The following is a 21,196-nucleotide window of genomic DNA, read 5'->3' as shown; positions in this document are numbered from 1 at the left end:
TGAAAGCACGCCACACCTACAATGCCTCAATGTTGACCAACCAAGGCCGGCTCCAACTGAATGACAAAGTCAAAGTCATAATTCCTAACTTCTCCAACTGACAGTTGAAAGTGGAATTAAGCCCCAGACTCGAGTCAGAACATAATGAAACAGGAATGCCCCCGAGACACGTTTAATGAATAAAATAACAGGCCAGCTAATAATAGTCCCTCCCTCTAATTTCCTAAAGATGCTAATCAGGAAGATGGTTAACATGCAATGAGTTGCCATAGCCAAAGTGGCTATTTCTAATGAAATGGCTGCCATTTGTTATTAATAAAATGTCAGATAACACGTTAGACTGAAATTATGATTTATGGAGCCAGTGTTATCACTGTTTCTCTAGAACTGCCTAGAAGTCATGAGATATGGCTTTATGACCCTAAAGCCATAATAACCCATATAATCGAGGCCATTCACACAGACACACACACACACACACACACACACACACACACACACACACACACACACACACACTAATAATACATTTGTAACTCCAAGAGGGTGTGCACAATGGAACCAAATGGCCCTGCTATGGTCCATTTAGTTCCATTTGTACACCCTCTCGGAGTAGATTTAAGAATACTACTAACTTTAGTGTATACATGCTACAGAAATATGTTGATTAATATTATTTAGCCATGCATGAAACATAGATTTTTTAAATCCATATACCTATATATATCATACCTACATTGCATTTTGTGTGGATTAAGGTCCTTTCTCTGTAAATATACCTTATCATTCTAGGCCTACTGAGCTTTATTCCACTGTTTTGTAGTGAATTGTTTTGTATTGTCAGTATTATATGTATAACCCATGAATTGAGTTCAATATTATGGACCACAATGGAAACAAGCCCCTGGGGCTTTTTAGAATAACCTTTGACTGGACTATACCTGTACTGTTAATAATGTTAATAGAGTAGTGGTTCTCAACCAGTGGTCCGGGGGCCACCAGTGGTCCTTGAGGGGGTTCCAGGTGATCCCCAACTAAATGATGGAGTTGGTAACCAAATGGACCACCTTATAGAGCCATTTGGTTTCATTTTACACTCTCAAGAGTTAAAATTATTGTTAAAACATCTGCATTACTTAATTGACAAGAAGTCTGAAGTCTGAGAATGCAGAAGAATTGTTATTTTGATCAACGTTTCACTGTTATCTCTCCTATTGGTACCATGTCAACACAGCATGGAATTGTGGACAAAATATTAGGGTCTGAGAGTCTAAATCTCATCAAATGGTGAAATCCGTGGCTTATAATGCAGAATAAATAATGGACCTTGGTAAGAAAAGGGTTGAACACCACTGTAATGGAGTATTCAATCAAAAGAAGACGGTATAGTGACTGGAGACTGTAGGAGGCCTGTATAGTTCCATGTAGTGTTGTGTTAATGTTACCTTCAAGACTTTGTACTGTTAATAACCATGTTAATGTAGTATTCAATCAAAAGAAGACGTGTATAGTGTCTGGACAGGAGGAGGCCTATAGTTCCATGTTGTGTTGTTACCTTGAGGACTTTGAGAGAGGGTGTACAAATGGGACCAAATGGACCCTCTCTGGGTTAGATTTAAGAGACAGGAGGAGGCCTATTATAGTTCCATGTTGTGTTGTTACCTTGAAGACTTTGAGAGAGGGTGTACAAATGCAACCAAATTTGGTTCCATTTGTACACCCTCTCTCGGAGTTCCTGTAGGAGGAGGCCTAGTTCCATGTTGTGTTGACATTACCTTGAAGACTTTGCCAAAGGCTCCGTCTCCCAGCTCTCCTATGATGTCCCAGAAGTCCTCTGGGTTGACGTCCCTGTGGACATGCTCATACTGCTTCTTCCTCCTGTCCGGGCCCAGCTTGAACATCTTCCGAAAATTGAAGAAAGACATGATGATGATCTGTCCTTCTCTCTTTACGGAGTGAGAGGAGAGCTGTTTAGATGTGGCGTCCTCCTTCTCCTCCTCCTCCTCCTCGACTCACGTTATTTCCGCCAAGAAAAACGTAGCCTCCTCTGACTCTGATCGTCCAAAAACGCAGTGTCCAAGCGGCTACTAGTAGCGAGAAAACATCATCCTCTGTGGTTATTATTACACGAAAGTGGTAACATTGTAACGCAGCTCGCCTAGACGCAGATGATACAAAGTAACCGTGTAGCGGCGGCACACATTGTCTGAGTGCCTTTTGAACCCGTCTGAGGAGAATTCATTAGACGGTGATCATCATCATCGTTGTTGTTGTTATATTCTCACATCCTTGGTAACACGCAACAAGCCGCCATTGTAGTGAAGTGCCCTCAGTGCTGGAGAAAAGGGACCAAGTCTTTAAAGGTTTCTCTCTCGCACGCCTCGGCTAGTTAGGCTGTGTAAGGCTCGGCCCCCCAACCGGTCCAGAGAAGAAGTTAGCGGTATCTGTATCCTGACAACTCCCCTCAAAGAGCAGCTCAGCCAATGATGCTCCACTGCTTCTACTCCCTCCTCCTCTCCATCTGTTCAGCCAATGATGTTCCACTGCTTCTACTCCCTCCTCCTCTCCATCTGTTCAGCCAATGATGTTCTACTCCCTCCTCCTCCTCTCCATCTGTTCACTGCTGCCCGCTATTGACCCGATGGCTCTATCTTGTGGCGTGAATATGCCACTAGCTTGCTCGTGTGCGTGTGTGTGCGTGTGTGTATATAGATAGTATGGTATATATAGTCTGAACAAACACTGCAATATCAGTGATTACAGAATAGTATAGAGATTTTTGACTCTTTTCAAGTTTAAATAGGTAAAACGTACCCTTTATATTTCTTTATTGGAACAATTAAGGCTTCATATCCTCAGACACAGCTATTTTAACGCAACAAAATGAATTACCACCGTTTTAGTTCATTCTGATGGTCTCAAAAAAATAAATAAAGACATCTGTGGTGTTAAGGGTCAAATTTGACCCAGCAGAGAAGTGTGGCTCAATTCTCCCCAAATTGTTAAAATTCAATGTCTTCATGTTTGAGTGTGAGAGAAACTTGTCCTCAGTTGCATTTGCTATTAGGAGTAAAATAAAGTGTGGGTTTATGAAAAATAAATGACTGTCTATTATAGCTTGATAACATCATCCATTGTCTTCATTATAGGAAATGTAATGAGTGAATTTTAACATTTTTATAATTGAAAACGAGATATATTGAAACATGAAACCCTAACCCAAAGTAATATTTTAAAAGTGTTTACATGGATATGAATGCATAACAAGTCAGCTATGAGGTGGGAGAAAAAAGATTTTGATACAACTGCGTTCATTTAATTGTGTTGTTTGCATTCCACATGGGAACACAAATGTTTGCTTTTCAGGCTTTACCAATAAAATAAATGTGCAGATATAATGACAAATACAAAAAGCACGTTTAAAAGGCTTTATTATATGGGCTGGTTCATCTTTGAACATTTAAAAACATTTACAATTTAAGAACATTTACAAAATACTAAGAACATTTACAAAATACTTATAGACTGGGCAAAAACGCTACAATTAAGATTATAGCTCAGACATGGAATTGTGTTTCCCTTTTTGCAGTAAGATGGGACTGCAAAAATACATTAAAAAGAACCACTGTGCTACACTATACAGTATGGAACTAGTATGGAAATAGCAGACAGAGCAGAAAATGCTACCTGCAAAGAAGTTGACATTCACTGATGGCTATAGCTGATATTTATCCGTTAGTGTGATGCATCAACTTTGCACAGGCTATGTTGGTGTATTGGTTATCTGCAGTGTGACAGGGTCTTCTACCAACATCGCCTCAAAGCCCAAAGATGACCCTGAGGTCAGCCAGGGAGAGCTTGGTGACGGAACTTCCCGTTCCAGAGAGGACTTTCTGGGCCAGCTCCTTTTTCTTCCCCTGTAGGATGGAAATCTTGTCCTCCACTGTGCCCTCACACACAAACCTGAGCACAAAAACACAGGAGAACTTAAATTCACATGTATTTATTTATTCATTTGTCAGGGGAAATGTACATAAAAGGAGCTAATATAGAAGCCCCTGGGATTTGGTATGTGATCTGCGATTCGTTTGTGAGTACACTGCAAACACACATGTGAGGTAATTTACGTTGCCTGTGAGGACTCATGTATTCAATATTTTACCTGTGAATGGTAACGTCTTTGCGTTGTCCCACTCTGTAAATGCGGTCGCATGCCTGGTCCTCCAAGGCTGGGTTCCTGTCAAACAGACAATGAGTTCCGGGCTTAGCTCACCTTTTAAATAATGTTATATCGGACCTGAGTTGATCTGTTCTGTGTTAGTTCATGTTGACAATTGTGACAGAATATAAATTACCTGCAATTTTCATTATACCAATTTGTATTGTATATGTGAGACAGTAAGAATTAAACTCAATTACTCAAGTAAATGTATTTCAAACATTTGAGCATGTGTCATTTCAGTTTCTCAATTGACGTAGCCGGCTGAATTTTAACTAAACTGACCTCAGGCCTGGGGTTAGTTTTTTTTTACCATTCTGAAATGTCCCCACCTTCGCTTGTAGCTGTCAAACACACCAGCCAAAATAAAATTAATCCTGGGAATTGCTTGCCAGTACTATTACTGGCAAGCAATTACTCGCTTTCTCTGTGTCTGTGTGTGTGTGTGTCTGTTTGTGTCTCACCAGTGCATGTCGATGAGGAAAAGGTGGTTTCCCCCAATGAGGTTGAGCCCCACACCTCCAGCACAAAGAGAAACCAGCATCACCTTGGAGAAAACCAACCCCAGAAACTTGTTTAAATATAACAAAAATGCACTGTGGGGTGAGAGACACCTTCTATATCACATTCTATAACAGCAAGGAAATAAAGTGTATTTTGACCCAAAACCTTGCCTGTCGTCTGTCTACAACTAAGCCTGTTACATGCAAATCATAGGAATTCATTTACAACTAGAAAAAGTGCTCCTCAGAGCACAGGTCTCCGCCAGGTCAGGTAGGTTATTGTGGGCCAGCAATATTCTGAATTTGTCAATTAGGATGGAATATAGAAAATCGGATGTATCCGTCTTGATCACTTGACTATAGAGATAATGTGTACTGATTTGCGTGATGTTTGGACACAATTTGTGGAGTAATATTTAAAAAAAGTTTTGCAAAACAATCTGCCTCCTGGTGGTGCAATAATAGGGCAATGTTAATTCATTCATTGCCAATGAAACAAAACACGTCAATGTTCACTCCAAAGCCCAGAGTGCCAAAAAAACATAGTCTCGGGCGTGCCTTCGGCCTGGCGGAGACAATAATATCCCTTTATATATCCAATCTTTAAAATAAAAATAAATCTACTTTAATGTAATGGCAGGCATGATCGATGGCCGCCTACTAACCATACTACCCTAACCTCTGCTAAAACATTTAGAGAGTGTGTAAACTAGGGCTACCTGTGGTCCTTTAGGGTTGGTATTGAACTCCTCAACCAGGTCCATGCGCTTTTTTGGGGGCACGGAGCCGTCGATGACCCCGTAACTCAGACCCAGCTTCTGTAGATGGACCGCCACAATCTGAAGCATGCTTGTCCACTGTGACACGATCACGCTGGAGGAAACACACACAAATACAGTATGTGTGTAGAAACACATTGAGGGAGATAGCTTAGTGAAGACACAGATGGCACTAGTGGAATTCGATCCCAGGCCAACAAGTGTGTGGTTCTGGAGGTGAAGAACCACTACAGCGTCAATGAGCATGATATATTTTAGGTACTTTTAGGGGTTACCTTTTTTGATCATTGCTTTTCTGTTTGATGTCCTTGAGTGCAGTCATAACAGCAGAGATCTGGTTTGAAAGATTAACACATAAGACATTTATCCTCATGAGTTAATTTTTATTTATTTTTTAAGTTCTAAGTCTTGCCAATACAGCTGCAATCCTCCCAAATGTTATTTAGTGAATAAAACGTTTGACCAATCGGTATAGTAGAGTATGTTAATATAATACAACTAACACAACTGGCTGGGGGTGGTATCCCTGCTCTTCCACTGAGACATATAGATTGTGTGGTAGGGTAGGAACACTACTAGTTCACAAGAGGTATTGCTTTAAGCTCAAAGTGCAATATTTCCTCTGCCCAAACGGGCATTCCGTCTTAGCTCAGCAGTAGAAATTTCAGCCCTCGGTCATAAATCCTAAGGATTGCAGCTTCAAAGCTACGCAAGTACAATGACAGCAGCTAGGCACAGACCTTGGTGCTGTCAGAGGTGCTCTCAAAGAGCTGGGCGGGAAAGCGGCTGCCATTGAGCGACACAGTGTCTTTATGGTCTGGATCGGATGATGAGGGACTGGAGGAGAGGCACAGAGCATTGAGCTGCTCCTCTAGGGACAGTATTATGCCATCACCCTGCAGTTCAGTTTGGTCCAGAGTCTGGGGAGAAGAAGGGGAGTGACAGTTAATGAGATTAAATCAGAATCAGTCAACTAACTAATTGCATAGCAGTGTTTCATCAGACAACTTGAATGCAAAGTGGTGCCACTATGCGTGTGGTGTGAGAGAACACATTGTCACGTTACCATGTGTTGTGAACTTGTAGATATGCATTTTTTTAAATTCTTTGAAAGCTTATGTTTACATAAGATATGCCCAAAATAGGGACACCAGGGTGAAAGTGGTTAAAAATCAGGACACATCGGCTGCATAATTGCCATTAACGATGTAGTCAAAACAGTCAAAAAATGACGGATATATCAGTCTGCCCGATATAGTGCACCTTCTTGAGCAGTGAGACGTGACAGCAGCACTGTCGGAGGCGCAGCAACAGAGACAGGATGTGAACACCAGTGCTGGCGGCCTGCTGGGACGATGATGTCACTGCAGACTCTGACTGGGTTAGACCAAACTCCTGGGCCACTGAGATGGACAGACACATACAAAAAAGAACTGAATTTAGTGCCTCAACTCAACAATCTTGCCTTGTAATTAGTGCCAGTTATAAATTCCTACAGGGCTGTAACTATTAATTATCTTCTTACCAATTCCATCAATTACTTTTATGATTAATTGAGAAGCATTTTATATATATATATATATATATATATATATATATATATATATACATATATATATATATATATATATACATACACACACACATATACATACACACACACATGCGTATATTTATTTATACATCAAAAAATGTACACTTAAGACATATTTTCTACTTTGTTATCCATGATTGTCACAAAATTAGCGAGCTTGTGGACTGGCTATTTAGCCATTTTAGAAAGCTGATTAAATTGATTCGATCAAATAACTGTTGCACGCCCAGATTCCTCTGTTTGGAGCTAAAGTCATTGGAGAGTCTGCATCGATCTCAGTGCTCAACCGCAGCGATAAACCGTCTGATATCTCACCTTTGTCGAAGGGATTGGAAGTGGAAGTACTTCCTTTATTCACGTCATTTCCCTCGTGTCTGTTGAGGTAGTTTTGCAGAGTGGACCTGGACAAGAAGAACATGCATTTTTAACCAACACTGATGTCCATAGAATGCCTCACACACACAAGGTATGGGGGTTCTATTACTTTCTTAACTTCAATTCATGATTGTTTATTACAAATAATTGTGTGTCACACCTTGACCGTGCGAAGACCACATTGTAAACAGCCTGCTCATCCTCTGACAGTTTGACACGGTGAACCTCACAGGTCCGGTCAGGAAGGTTCACCTGCAGCACATACAGTACCTTCAGTCAGCACCAACAACGGTTCTCAAGTGTTCCTTTTCTCATACTTATCATTAATATTGTTAAGGGGGGTGCGTGTGTGTGTGTGTGTGTACCAGTGGTTTTCCTGAGGAGTCCCGTTGGTCTTTCATGCGTCTGAGCAGGAGACTCTTGGTTAGGAGATTGAGTCTCTCCCCTCCTCTCTTAGAGCCGTTGTCTACCTGAGCCTTCCACAGCTTGTACTCGTCAAACGGAGAACAACGCAAGAACCTGGCAGAGAGACACAGGGAATGTGAGAGAGATTAAGTTTGAGTAATGCATCATGGGTAAACATTTTAATTAACCTAAATGTAAGAAACAATTCATGATAATTTCCACCATTGAATAAAAAGGCCCAAATTGCAAGGTTTATACGAGAGAATAACTCAGAATTAATGTGGCAATACAAAATAGGAATAGCGAGACGAAAATGCACAATTCAGGCACTTAATGTTTTTATTCACATCAAGACAGGCAAACTGGTTTCACCCAAATGACAGACATGTTCTCTTACTTAAGCAGGGAGTACATGTCCAGCAGATTGTTTTGGATGGGGGTTCCAGTGACGGCCCAGCGAGCCTGGGCTCTGAGCCTGCATGCAGCCTGCGATTGCTGAGCCTTGGGGTTCTTGATGTTGTGTGCCTCATCAAGAACCACGCGGGCCCAAGCCACACGCAGCAGAGGACCCGCATTTGACGGCTACAAAAATCGAACACAAAAGTTTGTTAGGGTTCAGTTAATGTGTCTCAAGTCCGATTTCTGGTTGAGGGATGGTGGTGCATCATGTCATTCCTCCCCTGTCTATAGTTCCGTCTCTTTTCACTGTTGCATCTCAACAAAGCAAAAATTCAGTCTCTTCATTCACTCAATTCTGCCATTCTTAACTGTCCAGTCCAATAAAAAGGAAACAATTTCATGTAAAAACATCATTCATACATTCAGTCTCGTGCTTTTTTCATGTTCAGACTTGATGACACTTTGCATGTATACACTCATTACACTCATTAAACTGAAAATGTTGGCCAAAGGGAAAGTGTAATGGCCACAGGGTCACCAAAATCAATTGGGTTCATCTGTCCATTTCAATTTTAGACAATTTGTGTGCAAGGGTAGCGCTAGAGGCTAGACCAAAAGGGTATTGGGTTACCAATTGACCATTGTCTGGGGTTCATGAAGTTAAACATTACATGGCAATCTAGGATGTAATCTTTTTTTTTTTTTTGATATGTACCCTATACCAAAGTGGTGGACAGACAGAGCTCCTTAGAGCAGCGCCACTAGAGGCACTAAAACGTTATGGTGCCTACTGGCAGCAAAGTCAGCGTGGCATTTCAGCTCCAGAAGATGTATAACAACTTGATTGTTAGTGATGTTTCTTGAGTCTGCGTACCACTCTGTCTGAATCCTTGGTGGGTTGCTCAGCATCCTCCTTCTGCACGGGGATCTCCTTGGACACCAGACTATATGTGGTCACCACCACATCATGGTTAGCCAGCCTGAGGAACACACAGAAGAACTCAATAATACCACTAATCATAATAGTTTATAGAATTATTAATTATTATTTACGGGGAACATATAGTCCAAAAAAAGCATGCACGTGTGTGTGTGCGCTTACACTCTGGCGCTCCTCTGCCGGTTGGGCCCATGGTACAAATATACACTCAGTTTTCCTGTCTTGACGTGTCTGTCAATCTCGTTCTTCCAATGGTGAACCAGGGAGGCGGGGCAAATGATGAGAGTGCCCGTGGAGACCACCAGACCGGAGTCTAGAAAATAGTGTTTTAAATCATTTAAAAAACAAACAGATGCCAGTAAACTTTGCCTCTGTAGCACAGTGCATTATTTTTCAATAACCGTGCGGCTCAATGTTGATTAGCTTTTACAATTTATTTCTCAACCTGGTGTATATGTTCCATTATATCAGGTATCATGTCATCTACCTGACTAGGGTAGTTAGGTTAGATATATCTACTGTGTGTGTACAGTATAGATGCCAACCATTCTTAGATATCCAGCTGTCCAGTTTTTTGTCCTCTTTTGTCTTCTTCTGGGCCAGGATGAGCGCGATGATGGTCAGGGTCTTCCCTAGACCCATGTCATCCGCTAAAGGCAGGTCGAGGAGAATGTATCGGGAGGAAGCATGCACATTTATTGAGCAAAAATGATCACCAATGTCATAAGAAACACATGAATTTGGCTTATTTTCTCATCTAGAGAAGATTAGTTACAAGTTCAACCAAAGAATGACCCACCCACATGTAGACAACAATCATCTGACTCCAGATAGAATGATCATGCAAGACATACATGATAAGGTATTTAATGCCTTTTTTGCATAATGTCCCCAGTTTCTCTTTTACAAAAGTAAATGAGAAGTTCCCCCTTAATATTTATGATACACAGCCAGGCAGCATGTAGGAGGGAAGGCTCATGACTCAAATGGAGCAAATAGATAAAAAAGATTAATCTTACCCAGAATTCCTCCAGAGGGTTTCTGGTTTTCTCTCCATAGCAACCAGGCTAAAGCTTGCCTCTGGTGGGCCAAGAGAGTCACCTGGTCAACCAATCACAACACAGAGTCATGTACATGAACCATTAAAACACAAGAGAACGTCAGCAGCTGCCTAACAGTGTGGTTGAGTACGCATCAGGATACATATACAGTAGATTTAAAACAATGAATAAACAAAGGAAAACAAAACAGGAACCAACTGACTGAGTGGTATTCTTAACAAACCAACACATCTAACGCAGGAGTTCCCAAACTTTTTCAGCTCGAGAAAAACTGAGAAATGTGGTGTCTCCACAGTCCACAGTACCCAATCTTACAAAAATACATTATGAATCACCACCAGCAAAACTCTTCAGTTATTCCTTCTTTTTAGTAGGAAACGTAGAAAAAAATTATGCGATTCATAAAAATGGGTCAGACTCAGCACCCAAAACGGGTCACAACCCTATCTTTGGGAAACGCTTATCTAAATAAGTGGGAGGGATTCCTATCTAACTATGTGACATCCTAACCTTGATTCCCTTGGGGTCTGAGACCTCCGTTTCCGGACCAGGACAGGACTCCATGGACTTGTGTAGGTGGTCGATGGCCTCCGAGGTGGCGTTCTTCACAGCCAGCATGCGGTCATCAGTCATCCTCCCCCCGTAGAATGCTGCCGACTGTGCTGTAAACCACAAGAAAAACATTTTAATTGGCAGATGAGTTTCAAATTTAAGGCAATGATTTAGCATCACCCATTGAATCAATTGTTCACTCACTTTTACTGACACGCTACTTTGTAGTACAATTGAGTCATGTCTTGAATTACTCAGAGTCATTCACTTGTCTCGCCTGAATAATTGAGTTAATGTCGTCTAAACATCAAGTAATCAATGTTTGAATTTTGTTCAGAAATACATTTGAACAAATCCGTGTTTCAAAATGTAATAAAAAAAACAACATAACTTACAGACATAACTTAAAGAGAAATGTAATGGTGTTCGATTGCTGTCTCAAGCAGGTTTTGAGTCATACTGTACTGAAATTAATGGAATCCAGTGGCAAACTACAGTATGCTTTGGAAAATGGTCGGGACTCTGACAATGACTGACGGTATTGTTGACATTACTGCCAGTCATTGTCAATGGGCTGAACATGCCAGACTCTCTGTATGGTACTTTAAGGTGTCTCCTTAACAGAGAGAAAACTTTATATAAAAGCACCTGTAAGAAGCTGCATACATGACAATATTCTTTGTACAGTGTGTTCATTACCTCCGTTCATGTGGCTGTAACCCTGGCTAGAGCTGCCCGAGGCCTGTAGGTGGAGAGGGCCTGAGGCTGGAGGGTACGGCAGGAGGACTGTGCCCCCCTGCCGACTGAACGGGTTGCTCTGGCAGGGAGGGGCCGCTGGCTTGGCATCGCCACCACTAGCTCCGCTCGGGGACTCTGGAAGGGTGAAATTCCTTTGAGAAAGCTAATACTGGTAGCAATAACAGCTATCGCTGGCACACATCTCTGAGGTAACTTCAACAAAACTATAGTTTTTATGCAGTTTTGCAGGGTATATTATATATATATAATATATATCTCTGCTGTATGGCAGAAAATAGCTAACTCCAAAATGTTCATTTTTCAGGAAATTAAAAAAAAAAAAAAAGTGGAGTTAGGAGGTTTTGTTCATCATTGATGATTGATCATTGAAGAACAGCTGAATGGACCTCCAAGCTCACAGTGAGGTTGGAGGTCAAAAGGGGGTGGAGCATGGAGTCGGCAAAACCAGCTAACTCCACCCCCCTTTGGTGGACTTAGCTGGTTTAGCAGAATGTTTGAGGATCCAATGGAGTTAGCTGGTTTTGTCAGAATCACTTTTCATTGGTTCAATATTTGTTTTACCAACACACAGACGTAAAGGGTGTTCAATAGCACTGATTTATGGAAAGAAATGCAAAAGCGTCAAAATGTTGTTAGCTGGTTCCTGCCGGACAGCAACGATATACAGTATGAAGAGGGACAGGGGGTTGGCTATAACTCCAGGTGGTATACGACAGTGGTTCGCCAACATTCATGTCAAGGCCGAAAATGTATATCTATTTGGCCGTGGACCCCCATCCAAAATATTTTCTGCCAGGGACCCCCATAAAATATATTCCTAAATTATTCCAAAGTGGCCAAAATGTTCGATTTTTCTAAATGGTTCAAACATTTTCAAATGGCCAAAATACAAATTAGGATTAAAGTGGTTAAATTGTTCCTCATTTTGCTAGGGGCCCCCTGGAAGCCACCCAGGGATGCCTGGGGGTCCCCAGAACCCACTTTGCGCACCACTGGTATGCCACATCCGGGTGTACAGCTGGAAGGTGTTACCAGGTTGAGAGGCAGCGGTGATGCTCAGAGACTCCAGTGCATCCTCCAGATCTTTGACCTGACTCTTCAGCCTCTCCCCCTTATCAGGCAAAGCAGACACATTCACTACAGACAGAGTGGCCTGTTGGAGGGGAGAGAGACAGAGAGACAAAGGAATAGTTACATATTGTTGCTGTCGGGTGTAAACCTCATTACTGTATGTCCAAATCCGTTACTTTTCAGGATTCAAAATAATAAATGCTACTTTTGTGAGACACTGTAGTATGACAAAGTAGGGCATTCATTTACAGGGGGGGGGTACATAAGTTAAAATAAGGCGATTTTTCTGCTCTACAGCAACAATATGGACCTGCGCATCTCAATGATAAAGAACAGTTACGGTATGTACACATGGACCTGTGCATCTCAATAGAGCAGTGAGTAGTAAGAAGTAGTCAATTTACACACTGGTCCTCTATGATGCCACAGAACCTATGACAGTTACACTATTATACATAGTTATCTTATCTCACAAAAACAGTCTTATATCCTGCACTGCCTTCTGCAGTTTTGGTGGTCTAGACCAGTGGTTTGCCAACGTTTTCGTAAAAAGGACCCCCAAATCCATATGCATTTGCCAGGGACCCCCAGAGGAGAAGATGCATTTAAAATATATACATTTAAAAAAAATAGCAGATGTACAAGGTTGCAGCACGGCACAGCAATCTTTTGTGAGCTTGCCATTTTATTATATCCAATCCAACATATAAATATGGATTAAAATTACCCCCTGGACCCTGTTAGGTATCAATATTGTTGTCGGGGACATCACATATTACAGCCCATTTTGTAGTGAGCATACAGACACTCCTACTGGTCCCTTATGGATGGATCGGTAACTCTGAGAGCGTACTTGGAACCAAAGGGTCCATGTAGATTGGGGTTCAAGAGATATAAGTAAAATCATGGGGGTCAATCTCCTAATGCATATCAAACTTTGGAGCCTAGAAATTCAAAAAGGTTGAGGATCACTGGACTACACCATCTGGTAGACCACCTACACAGAGGAAGATGTTTGATTTCCACTGAACACACAAAAATCATCCATCCCTCACCTTTTTCTGTTTGAGCTGGGCTGAGAGCAGACTGTGTAGCTCTCTGGGATCTTCCTGTTGACCTCTGACCTGGGAAGACTGCTGGAACCCTGGGAAGGTGGTCAGGGTCTTCTGCACGGAAGCCACCGGGGGAGTCCTCTGAGTGGCAGGCTTCACTGACACCAACAGTACATCATTGTCGTCATCATCAACGCCAATGCTTGCATTGTCAGATCTGGATTTATCTTGTTCTTTGGAGTGAGTGGCATGTGGTTTTGTGAGTTTGTCAGAAGACAGGGAGGTGCGGGTGTCTTCTTCAGGGCCTGCCTGAGTGATACCAACAGGAGAGGAGTTGGAAGCACTCTCCTTTGTCTTGTGACTGGTTTCGATAGCACCAGTCGGTTGTTGGGTGGAGGCCCTGTCAGGATTCGGTTGGATTTCGCATGCTCCGTCGGTGTGTGGGGACTTGACACTAGCGGTACTATAGTTCCTGGTTTCTTGGCATCTCTCTCTATGGCCATCTTTAGTTTTCTCTTTCACTTCACCAACTACGTTTTTCTCACTGTCATCTTTGGAGACGTTTCTCTCCTCATTTGAAACCCTTTTCTTTACCTTCATTCCCGGTGGAAGATGTTTACCTCTATACGAATCTGACGAGTACGACCACCCGCTGTCCTCGTCTTCAACGATTTTGCTATGTGCATCTTCTTTACCATTGCAGTCTTTACTTCTGCTTTCCTGGCTTGCTGTCAGTCTCCCACTTGCTTGTTCCCTTGCTTTTTTCTCCGTCATCTTCTTCATCATCTTCTTCCATACAGAATCCGGGTGGTCCGTCTTTTCCGCAGCCTTGAAAGGGTTTCGAACCTCTGGCAGGAAGGAGGGCTGAAGCGGTCTGCCGGATAATGGGTTCCGTTTCTCCTTCTCTGGCTGCAAGGAGGGAAAACAGCAGACATTAGTCAATGTTGGTTTCAAGGATGTGATCAAGAAAACACTAAAATAAGGGAATAATAGGGGAGAAACAATTAGGCCAATATTAAAAGGCATATGTGAGATGCAGATTTCAGTCGCATTACTCATGACAAGGATATTACTTGATCTAACCAATGAAGGCTGTATGAGCAGTCAATGGAAAGCTCACTTTACTTCAACCATATGTCAAACTCTTACCAGAAATGTATATGTTCAAAAGCTCTGCTTAAGAGGATGAAGTTGAACTGAGACCCTTTGAATTTACAGAGGGATGAACAAATACTTGATTCTATAAATGCAAAGTCAAGTAATGCCTTACTGGAGTCCAGGGAACATTCCCACACCACTTCACTCCTGCCTTCTTCGACACAACACAACGGTAATATAACCTGTAAAGACAGCTTCAGTGTTACACATGAACAACCACATGATTCAAACACATATCCAGGCGCACACACACACAACTTATATTCAGAGAAACGTGCATATACATACTGTACATGTATACAATACAGGCATTATGCACCTCTAACTTCTTATGCAAATGATTTATTGTGGGTGTCCAAGTGGATCAGATTTGTAGTTCGAGTAATTCTAAACTAAAAAACAACATTGGGATCACTTTCTAATGTGTTTGATTAATCAAATAATATAGCGAACACCCAAAATCAAACCACTTGGATATACACACAGATTAAAAAAATTAACTCTTGATTTTTGTGACCCAATGGCACCACCCATAAGCCAAACATTCCACTTTCATAGAAGATATCTCAAAATCTAATGGACGGATTGCCATAAAGACATTTATGTCAATGGATAAGTCAGTGTCATCTGCGTGAAAATATTGGTGGTACTCATAACCCTCTGTAAAACAGAGCTGGTTCAAGCACATATCCAGTGTCCCCGTAAACTCTTACACACAGAGCTGTTCTGACATTCCATTGTGCTTGTCTCTTGCGTTTTCTAAGCCATGCTTCAGAATGATATAAGAACAAAGCAGACACACCTGTAGGTCTGTTCACACGGATCACATGTGAGAGCTTGAAGTTCTACCATGGAGTCTTCATGGTTTATGCAGTGGGATGGTTTCACACTAAAGGAAGGGAGGCACATGAAAGGTTAAAGTTAAAGAATGCAGGTCCACAAATAACGATTTTTAGCAGCCTCTGCTGGTCATTACTGTCACTTTTGCCACTCACAAAAGATATACAATTTAACTTCAGTTTTGTTGAAAAAGTTACCAGAAATACAGAAATGTATTTTAGCACTAAACCATTCAATGATTCAAAAACAAACAAAACAGTAGTATTTTGAAATCAATTCTTAAACGCTGTAAAGATATAAGAACTGGAGTGATATGCTGCACTTTCTTGCTATTGGTGATGTATTTTTTTGCTTTTGTATTTATGATACGAAAGCAAAGAAATACATTTATGATAGTCTTTATCCAAGGCTAGGTATTGGTAGGGACTCTGGCAGCAGCAGAGTCCAAAACCTCCTGTCTCACTCCATTAAATAATGAATGAAAACGTTGTACAACTACTGCTGTCACACAAACATTTAGTAATATGAAGTCTATGAATACAATGTAGGTATATCCTAGCCAAGGAGGAATAATAAAAGCTAATACCTTGCAGTTTGTGTGAAATCACAACCTTGCTTGTCAACGCACACATAGAAGCTTTTTCCTTTGCTGGATCCATCTCTGATGCCCGTTTTCAACATGCACAGGCGTCCTGTACAGTCATTGACAAGGTTCCAATGTTAATTAAGTGATATAAAGTGGTGGAAGTAGTACTGACATGACATGTTTTACTTAAGTAAAAGTATCAATACCACAATGTAGAAATACTCAGTGACAAGCAAAAGTCTGTGTTCAAAATGTACCCGAGTAAGAGTACAAAAGTATTGGCATCAAAATATACTTTATGTACCAAATGTAAAATATCTCATTATGCAAATGTGCAGTTTGCCCCATTTCACAAGTTCGTCATGTATAAAGATCTTTTGAAAATAGCAGATCTACAAGCTCACAACGCGTCACTTGTGAGCTCGTAAGTCTCTAAATAGGGTTAAAGTGGTTAATGTATGTTCTGTAATAACCTTCAAAGTAACTAAAGTTTTCAAATAATTAATTGTAGTGGAGTAAAAGTACAATATTTGCCACTGAGACATAGTGGAGAAGCAAAAGTACTGAACATTGGAAATGCTCCAGTAAAGTAAAGAATCCCTCAAAAATGTACTTGAGTACATGTACTTAGTTACTTTACACCATTGGTTCTCAAAGTGGGGTCTGGGGACCCCCAGGGGTCCCTGACAGAGTTCCAGGGGGTCCCCAGCTAAATGATAGATTAGGAACCAAATAGACCCTTATGGGTCTGTAACTCTGACACTCTCAGAGTTAAATTAACATTGATTTTACAATATAAAATCGGGGTCCCAGAGATAGAATTGCCATCAAATGGGGGTCCGTAGCCTAATGCATGTCAAACAGGGGGTCCTTGAAATTTAAATGGTTGAGAATCATGGTATAGAGCTGTAAAAATCTTCTCTTATGGGGGTCCCTGGCATATCTTTTCAAATGGGGGTCCGCAGGCTAACAAATGTCAATCTGGGGGTCCTTGACACGAAAAGGTTTGAGAACCACTGCTTTACACCACTGGTACCATAAAGGGTATACACAGATAGAGATTGGTTAGCTTCAGCCTATTAGTAATCACAGAAAACAGAACTTGCCTTGTCATTTGGCAATGTTTGAGAAACCACCACTTTAAAAGGGTGGTTAATTTCCCAAATGTATTATGCCATTAAGGAAAACTAGACACAACATTCTCATCTACTTACCATGTTTATCACACAGAACTTCTTCCATTATCCTCCTGTTCTATCAGCTGTCGCAGTCAGTCTTGCCAGCTTCTGTGAGAGAAATAAGCAACCAGGTCTATGAAAACAAGCCGAAAAGCAGTGTGAACTGGCTATACCATTGGCTATTTGAAAATGACCAATGCGACGTGTTGTGAGTTTGTAGAACTGCCATTTCCCCCAAAAAATATGTTGGAACAAGTTTTGATAAAACCTTTTTGAAACATTTACACAAATCTTGTATGGGGGTCCCTGTCATAACATTATTTTCAGATGGGGATATTCATTTGGGGGTCCTTGACATTAGATGTTTTAGAACCACTGGTTTAAACGACATTAGTTAACAGGCCAAATAAGCAACTATATTTTAGAAACGAGACCAAAAAACAGTTAACACCAATATTTTACAAGCAACTTTGCAGAAAAACAAGCCCAAAGTCGCTTATAATAAGGGGACATGGCAACACTAGTAGTCATTTCATATTACATTGACCAATCACATGTAAGCAGGAAACGTTTTCGGGTTTGAATTATCAGCATAAAGGTTCATCATGAAATATAAAACAAAGCATTCACATCATCAAGCACAAACCTAGCTCTGGTTCAGAGCGTTAGTGAGTTCCCTCTAACGCTCTGGAAGACCCCTCGCTCTGGTCATGTACAAGGAATTCCACTGCGCCGCCAGCGCTCAACTATAGTGAAAATAAACTAAACCATTTCGCTACTCACCGAAGCAAAGGCTGTTTTGGGTTGTTGAATGTCTATTCTCCAACTGCGCACGCCTAATCGCACCCCACCTACTCTGTAAAATACACTTTTTGGGCAGAAAATAAAATATGTCAGCGAGACGGACATTATTTGTATTTACTCCACAGTGCCCTCTACATTTTGGTTAATGGTAAGTCCCCAAATCCTCCAGATCTGTAGAGGGCACTGTGGAGTAAATACAAATAATGTCCGTCTCGCTGACATATTTTATTTTCTGCCCAAAGTAGCGAAATGGTTTAGTTTATTTTCACTATAGTTGAGCGCTGGCGGCGAGGTGGAATTCCTTGTACATGGCCAGAGCGAGGGGTCTTCCAGAGCGTTAGAGGGAACTCACTAACGCTCTGAACCAGAGCTAGCACAAACCCAACTATAAGTGTAAATACACACTGTACAACCGAGCAGTGGTGTAAAGGAAGTACATTTACTCAAGTACAGCACTTAAGTACAATCTTGAGTTATTTTTACTGGAGTATTTCCAGTTTTCAGCACTTTTACTCCACTACATCTCAGAGGCAAATATTACACTTTTTACTCCACTACAATTATTTGAAAACTTTAGTTAATAGTTACTTTATAGATTTTGATTATTGCAGTATTGATACTCTAACTCATTGGTTCTCAAAGTGGGGTCCGGGGACCCCCTGGGGTACTTAAGGGGGTTCCAGGGGGTCCCCAGCTAAATGATGGACAGGGACCAAATGGACCCTTATGGGTCTGAAACTCTGAGAGTGTACAAATGGAACCAAATGGACCCTAACGGGTCCATTTGGTTCCATGTGTACACTCAGAGTTACATTAACATTGATTTTACAATATGAATTGGGGTCCCAGAGACATACATGCCATTACATTTGGGTCCGTAGCCTAATGCATGTCAAACTGGGGGTCCTTGAAATTAAAATGGTTGAAATCACTGCTAGAGAGCCGTAAATCTTCTCTTATGGGGGTCCCTGGCTTCTTTTCAAATGGGGGTCAGCAGTCTAAAAGTGTCTATTTGGGGGTCCTTGGCACGAAAAAGTTTGGGAACCACTGCTCTAACTTAAAAGGAAAACATGCGAGTACTTCTTCCATCAGTGCCATACTGCCATTGACTCACCTTTAGACCTTTAACTTCTGGCTTATTGTTTCACTTCACCATCCACCCACTGGTAAGAAGTTCTGGGAACTGTTTACATAATGAAATATAACATAAATAAAGCGTTCACATCATCAAGCACACAAGCTATAAGTGTAAATATACACAGTGTGTATTGCACACTGTAACAACCAAGATAAACGTCTTAAAGAAGAAAACACAGAATATAAACATACCCGCAACTAAACAAACATTTACTCCCGCTTAAACCCAGGTGTGTGCAACGACTAACGTGTCCCTCTAACAACACAGGCACTAAATAAGCAGTTCCGCGCACTTCCTTCCGGGCTTGATTGATTGATTGATTGATTGATTGATTGGATACCTTATTGACAATGGTGAAGAAGTACTCACATGTTTTACTTGAGTAAAAGTATCAATACCCTATTGTAGAAATACTCTGTTATAAGTACAAGTCCGGTATTCAAAATTTACTTGAGTAAAAGTACAAAAATAATGGCATCAAAATATACTTAAAGTACCAAAGGTAAAAGTGTTCATTAGGCAGAAGGTCCCCATTTCACAAGTTTTCAAATGTATAAATGTATGAAAATCCTTTGAAAATAGCCGATCTACAAGCTCACAACCAAAGCGACCCGTTGTAAGCTTGTAGATCGGCTATTTTCAAATTGCCAAAGTATATAGGTCTGAAGTAGTTTTGTAATAATTATCAAAATCTACAAAGTAACTAGTAACTAAAGTTTTCAAATACTTCTAGTGGAGTAAAAAGTACAATATTTTCCTTTGAGGTGTAGTGGAGTAGAAGTAAAATTATTGAAAATTGGAAATACTCCAGTAAAGCAAAAATACCTCAACATTGTACATATGTACAGCACTTGAGTAAATGTAACTACATAGTTACTTTACACCACTGCTTATTAACAGTTTGCAAATATGGATCAGCATCAGAAACAACACAAACTAATGAGACATTGTACAGTAACCTTTTATTTTAGGCACAGTATGAGAGGTATGTTTGGTAATAGGAACTTATAAAACAGCCATTCCCAACCTGTGGGCCCTCAAATAATTAGCCAATCACTAAGGTTTTATTGATAATATATCGTTGCTGTCGGGCAGAAAACTCTCCTCTCCATATCTTAACTTTTTGTGTTTTTTCGTAAATTAATGCCAGCCCCACTTGATCTCATACTAGGTCACACAAAAGCATCAGAAGTAGCAAATCTGCAGTCTTGCTTGTATATCTGCTACTTTAGCTATCTTTGAATTTGAATCCTGAAAAGTAACAGTTTTGGCCATGAGGTTTCCACCCGACAGAGACGATATACTAACAAATATCATATGTTTTCTTTAAAACTGGAAAAACAAGCTTTCATTGTGATACAGATAAATACGAATGTAACGTATACTCTGTTAGTTCCATTGATCTAAGCTGGAACACAAAGGATTGATTGATGATCATTAAAATAAGCATACTTTGGCCCACCCATCTGACAGAGATGCGTTACCGGATTGAATGGGTTAAGAAGCAGTATTCTTTGTTAGGGCTGGGCAATACGACTACTGTACAGTACATATCGTCAGGGATTTAGCATGTTGTGATATGGCGTAAATGTTGTCTTTTCCTGGTTTTAATCACTTAATACAAATACTTAATACTTAAGTATATTCAAAATAGTGGAAGAATAGCCGATCTACCAGATGGCAACGCGTTGCAGCTTGTAGATCTGCTGTTTTCACTCATTTTTATTAGTTATGTTTGAAAAATGATAAAGAAAACAGACATTACCGTCACAATGCAATACCG

The 21,196-nt window shown here is 40.8% G+C and overlaps 2 protein-coding genes across 7 annotated transcripts in view; both read right to left on the bottom strand.

Annotated features, from left to right (window-relative positions):
- The window catches only part of slka (STE20-like kinase a), a 45,196-nt gene extending 42,781 nt beyond the window's left edge, over positions 1-2,415 (bottom strand). For all 6 annotated transcript variants that reach the window (XM_084077255.1, XM_084077258.1, XM_084077259.1 and 3 more), the window contains exon 1: positions 1,776-2,415. In XM_084077255.1, the coding sequence (XP_083933381.1) occupies positions 1,776-1,925 (150 nt within the window). In that variant the 5' untranslated portion in view covers positions 1,926-2,415. The remainder of the gene's footprint in view (positions 1-1,775) is intronic.
- A 999-nt stretch (positions 2,416-3,414) lies between these two features.
- Positions 3,415-19,633, bottom strand: LOC311058833 (transcription termination factor 2-like). Its single transcript, XM_084076348.1, has 25 exons — positions 19,605-19,633; positions 19,390-19,458; positions 17,508-17,579; positions 16,294-16,399; positions 15,670-15,756; positions 14,980-15,049; positions 13,713-14,618; positions 12,619-12,739; positions 11,527-11,700; positions 10,786-10,937; positions 10,234-10,315; positions 9,760-9,864; positions 9,377-9,527; positions 9,149-9,254; positions 8,273-8,457; positions 7,836-7,989; positions 7,631-7,722; positions 7,411-7,496; positions 6,765-6,904; positions 6,242-6,421; positions 5,777-5,835; positions 5,442-5,595; positions 4,684-4,766; positions 4,163-4,237; positions 3,415-3,963 (listed from the first exon to the last, which is right to left on the bottom strand). The coding sequence occupies exons 3-25, from the start codon at positions 17,533-17,535 to the stop codon at positions 3,819-3,821; spliced, it is 3,441 nt and encodes a 1,146-aa protein (XP_083932474.1). The 5' UTR covers positions 17,536-17,579; positions 19,390-19,458; positions 19,605-19,633; the 3' UTR covers positions 3,415-3,818.
- Positions 19,634-21,196: the final 1,563 nt, after the last annotated feature.

The sequence above is a fragment of the Gymnoscopelus microlampas genome (assembly GCF_963454915.1).
Source record: "Gymnoscopelus microlampas genome assembly, chromosome: 13".
Classification (NCBI taxonomy): domain Eukaryota; kingdom Metazoa; phylum Chordata; class Actinopteri; order Myctophiformes; family Myctophidae; genus Gymnoscopelus; species Gymnoscopelus microlampas.
The sequence above is the reverse complement of the archived record's forward strand: the minus strand, read 5'-3'. Positions and strand labels throughout refer to the sequence as shown.

Excerpts from the sequence above, each read along its gene's own strand:
- LOC311058833 (XM_084076348.1), bottom strand. The coding sequence starts at position 17,535 with ATGGAAGAAGTTCTGTGTGATAAACATG. Across the intron at positions 12,740-13,712 it reads CCCAGCTCAAACAGAAAAAG|GCCACTCTGTCTGTAGTGAA; the intron begins GTGAGGGATGGA and ends CCCCTCCAACAG. Across the intron at positions 4,238-4,683 it reads TTCCTCATCGACATGCACTG|GAACCCAGCCTTGGAGGACC; the intron begins GTGAGACACAAA and ends TCTGTTTGACAG.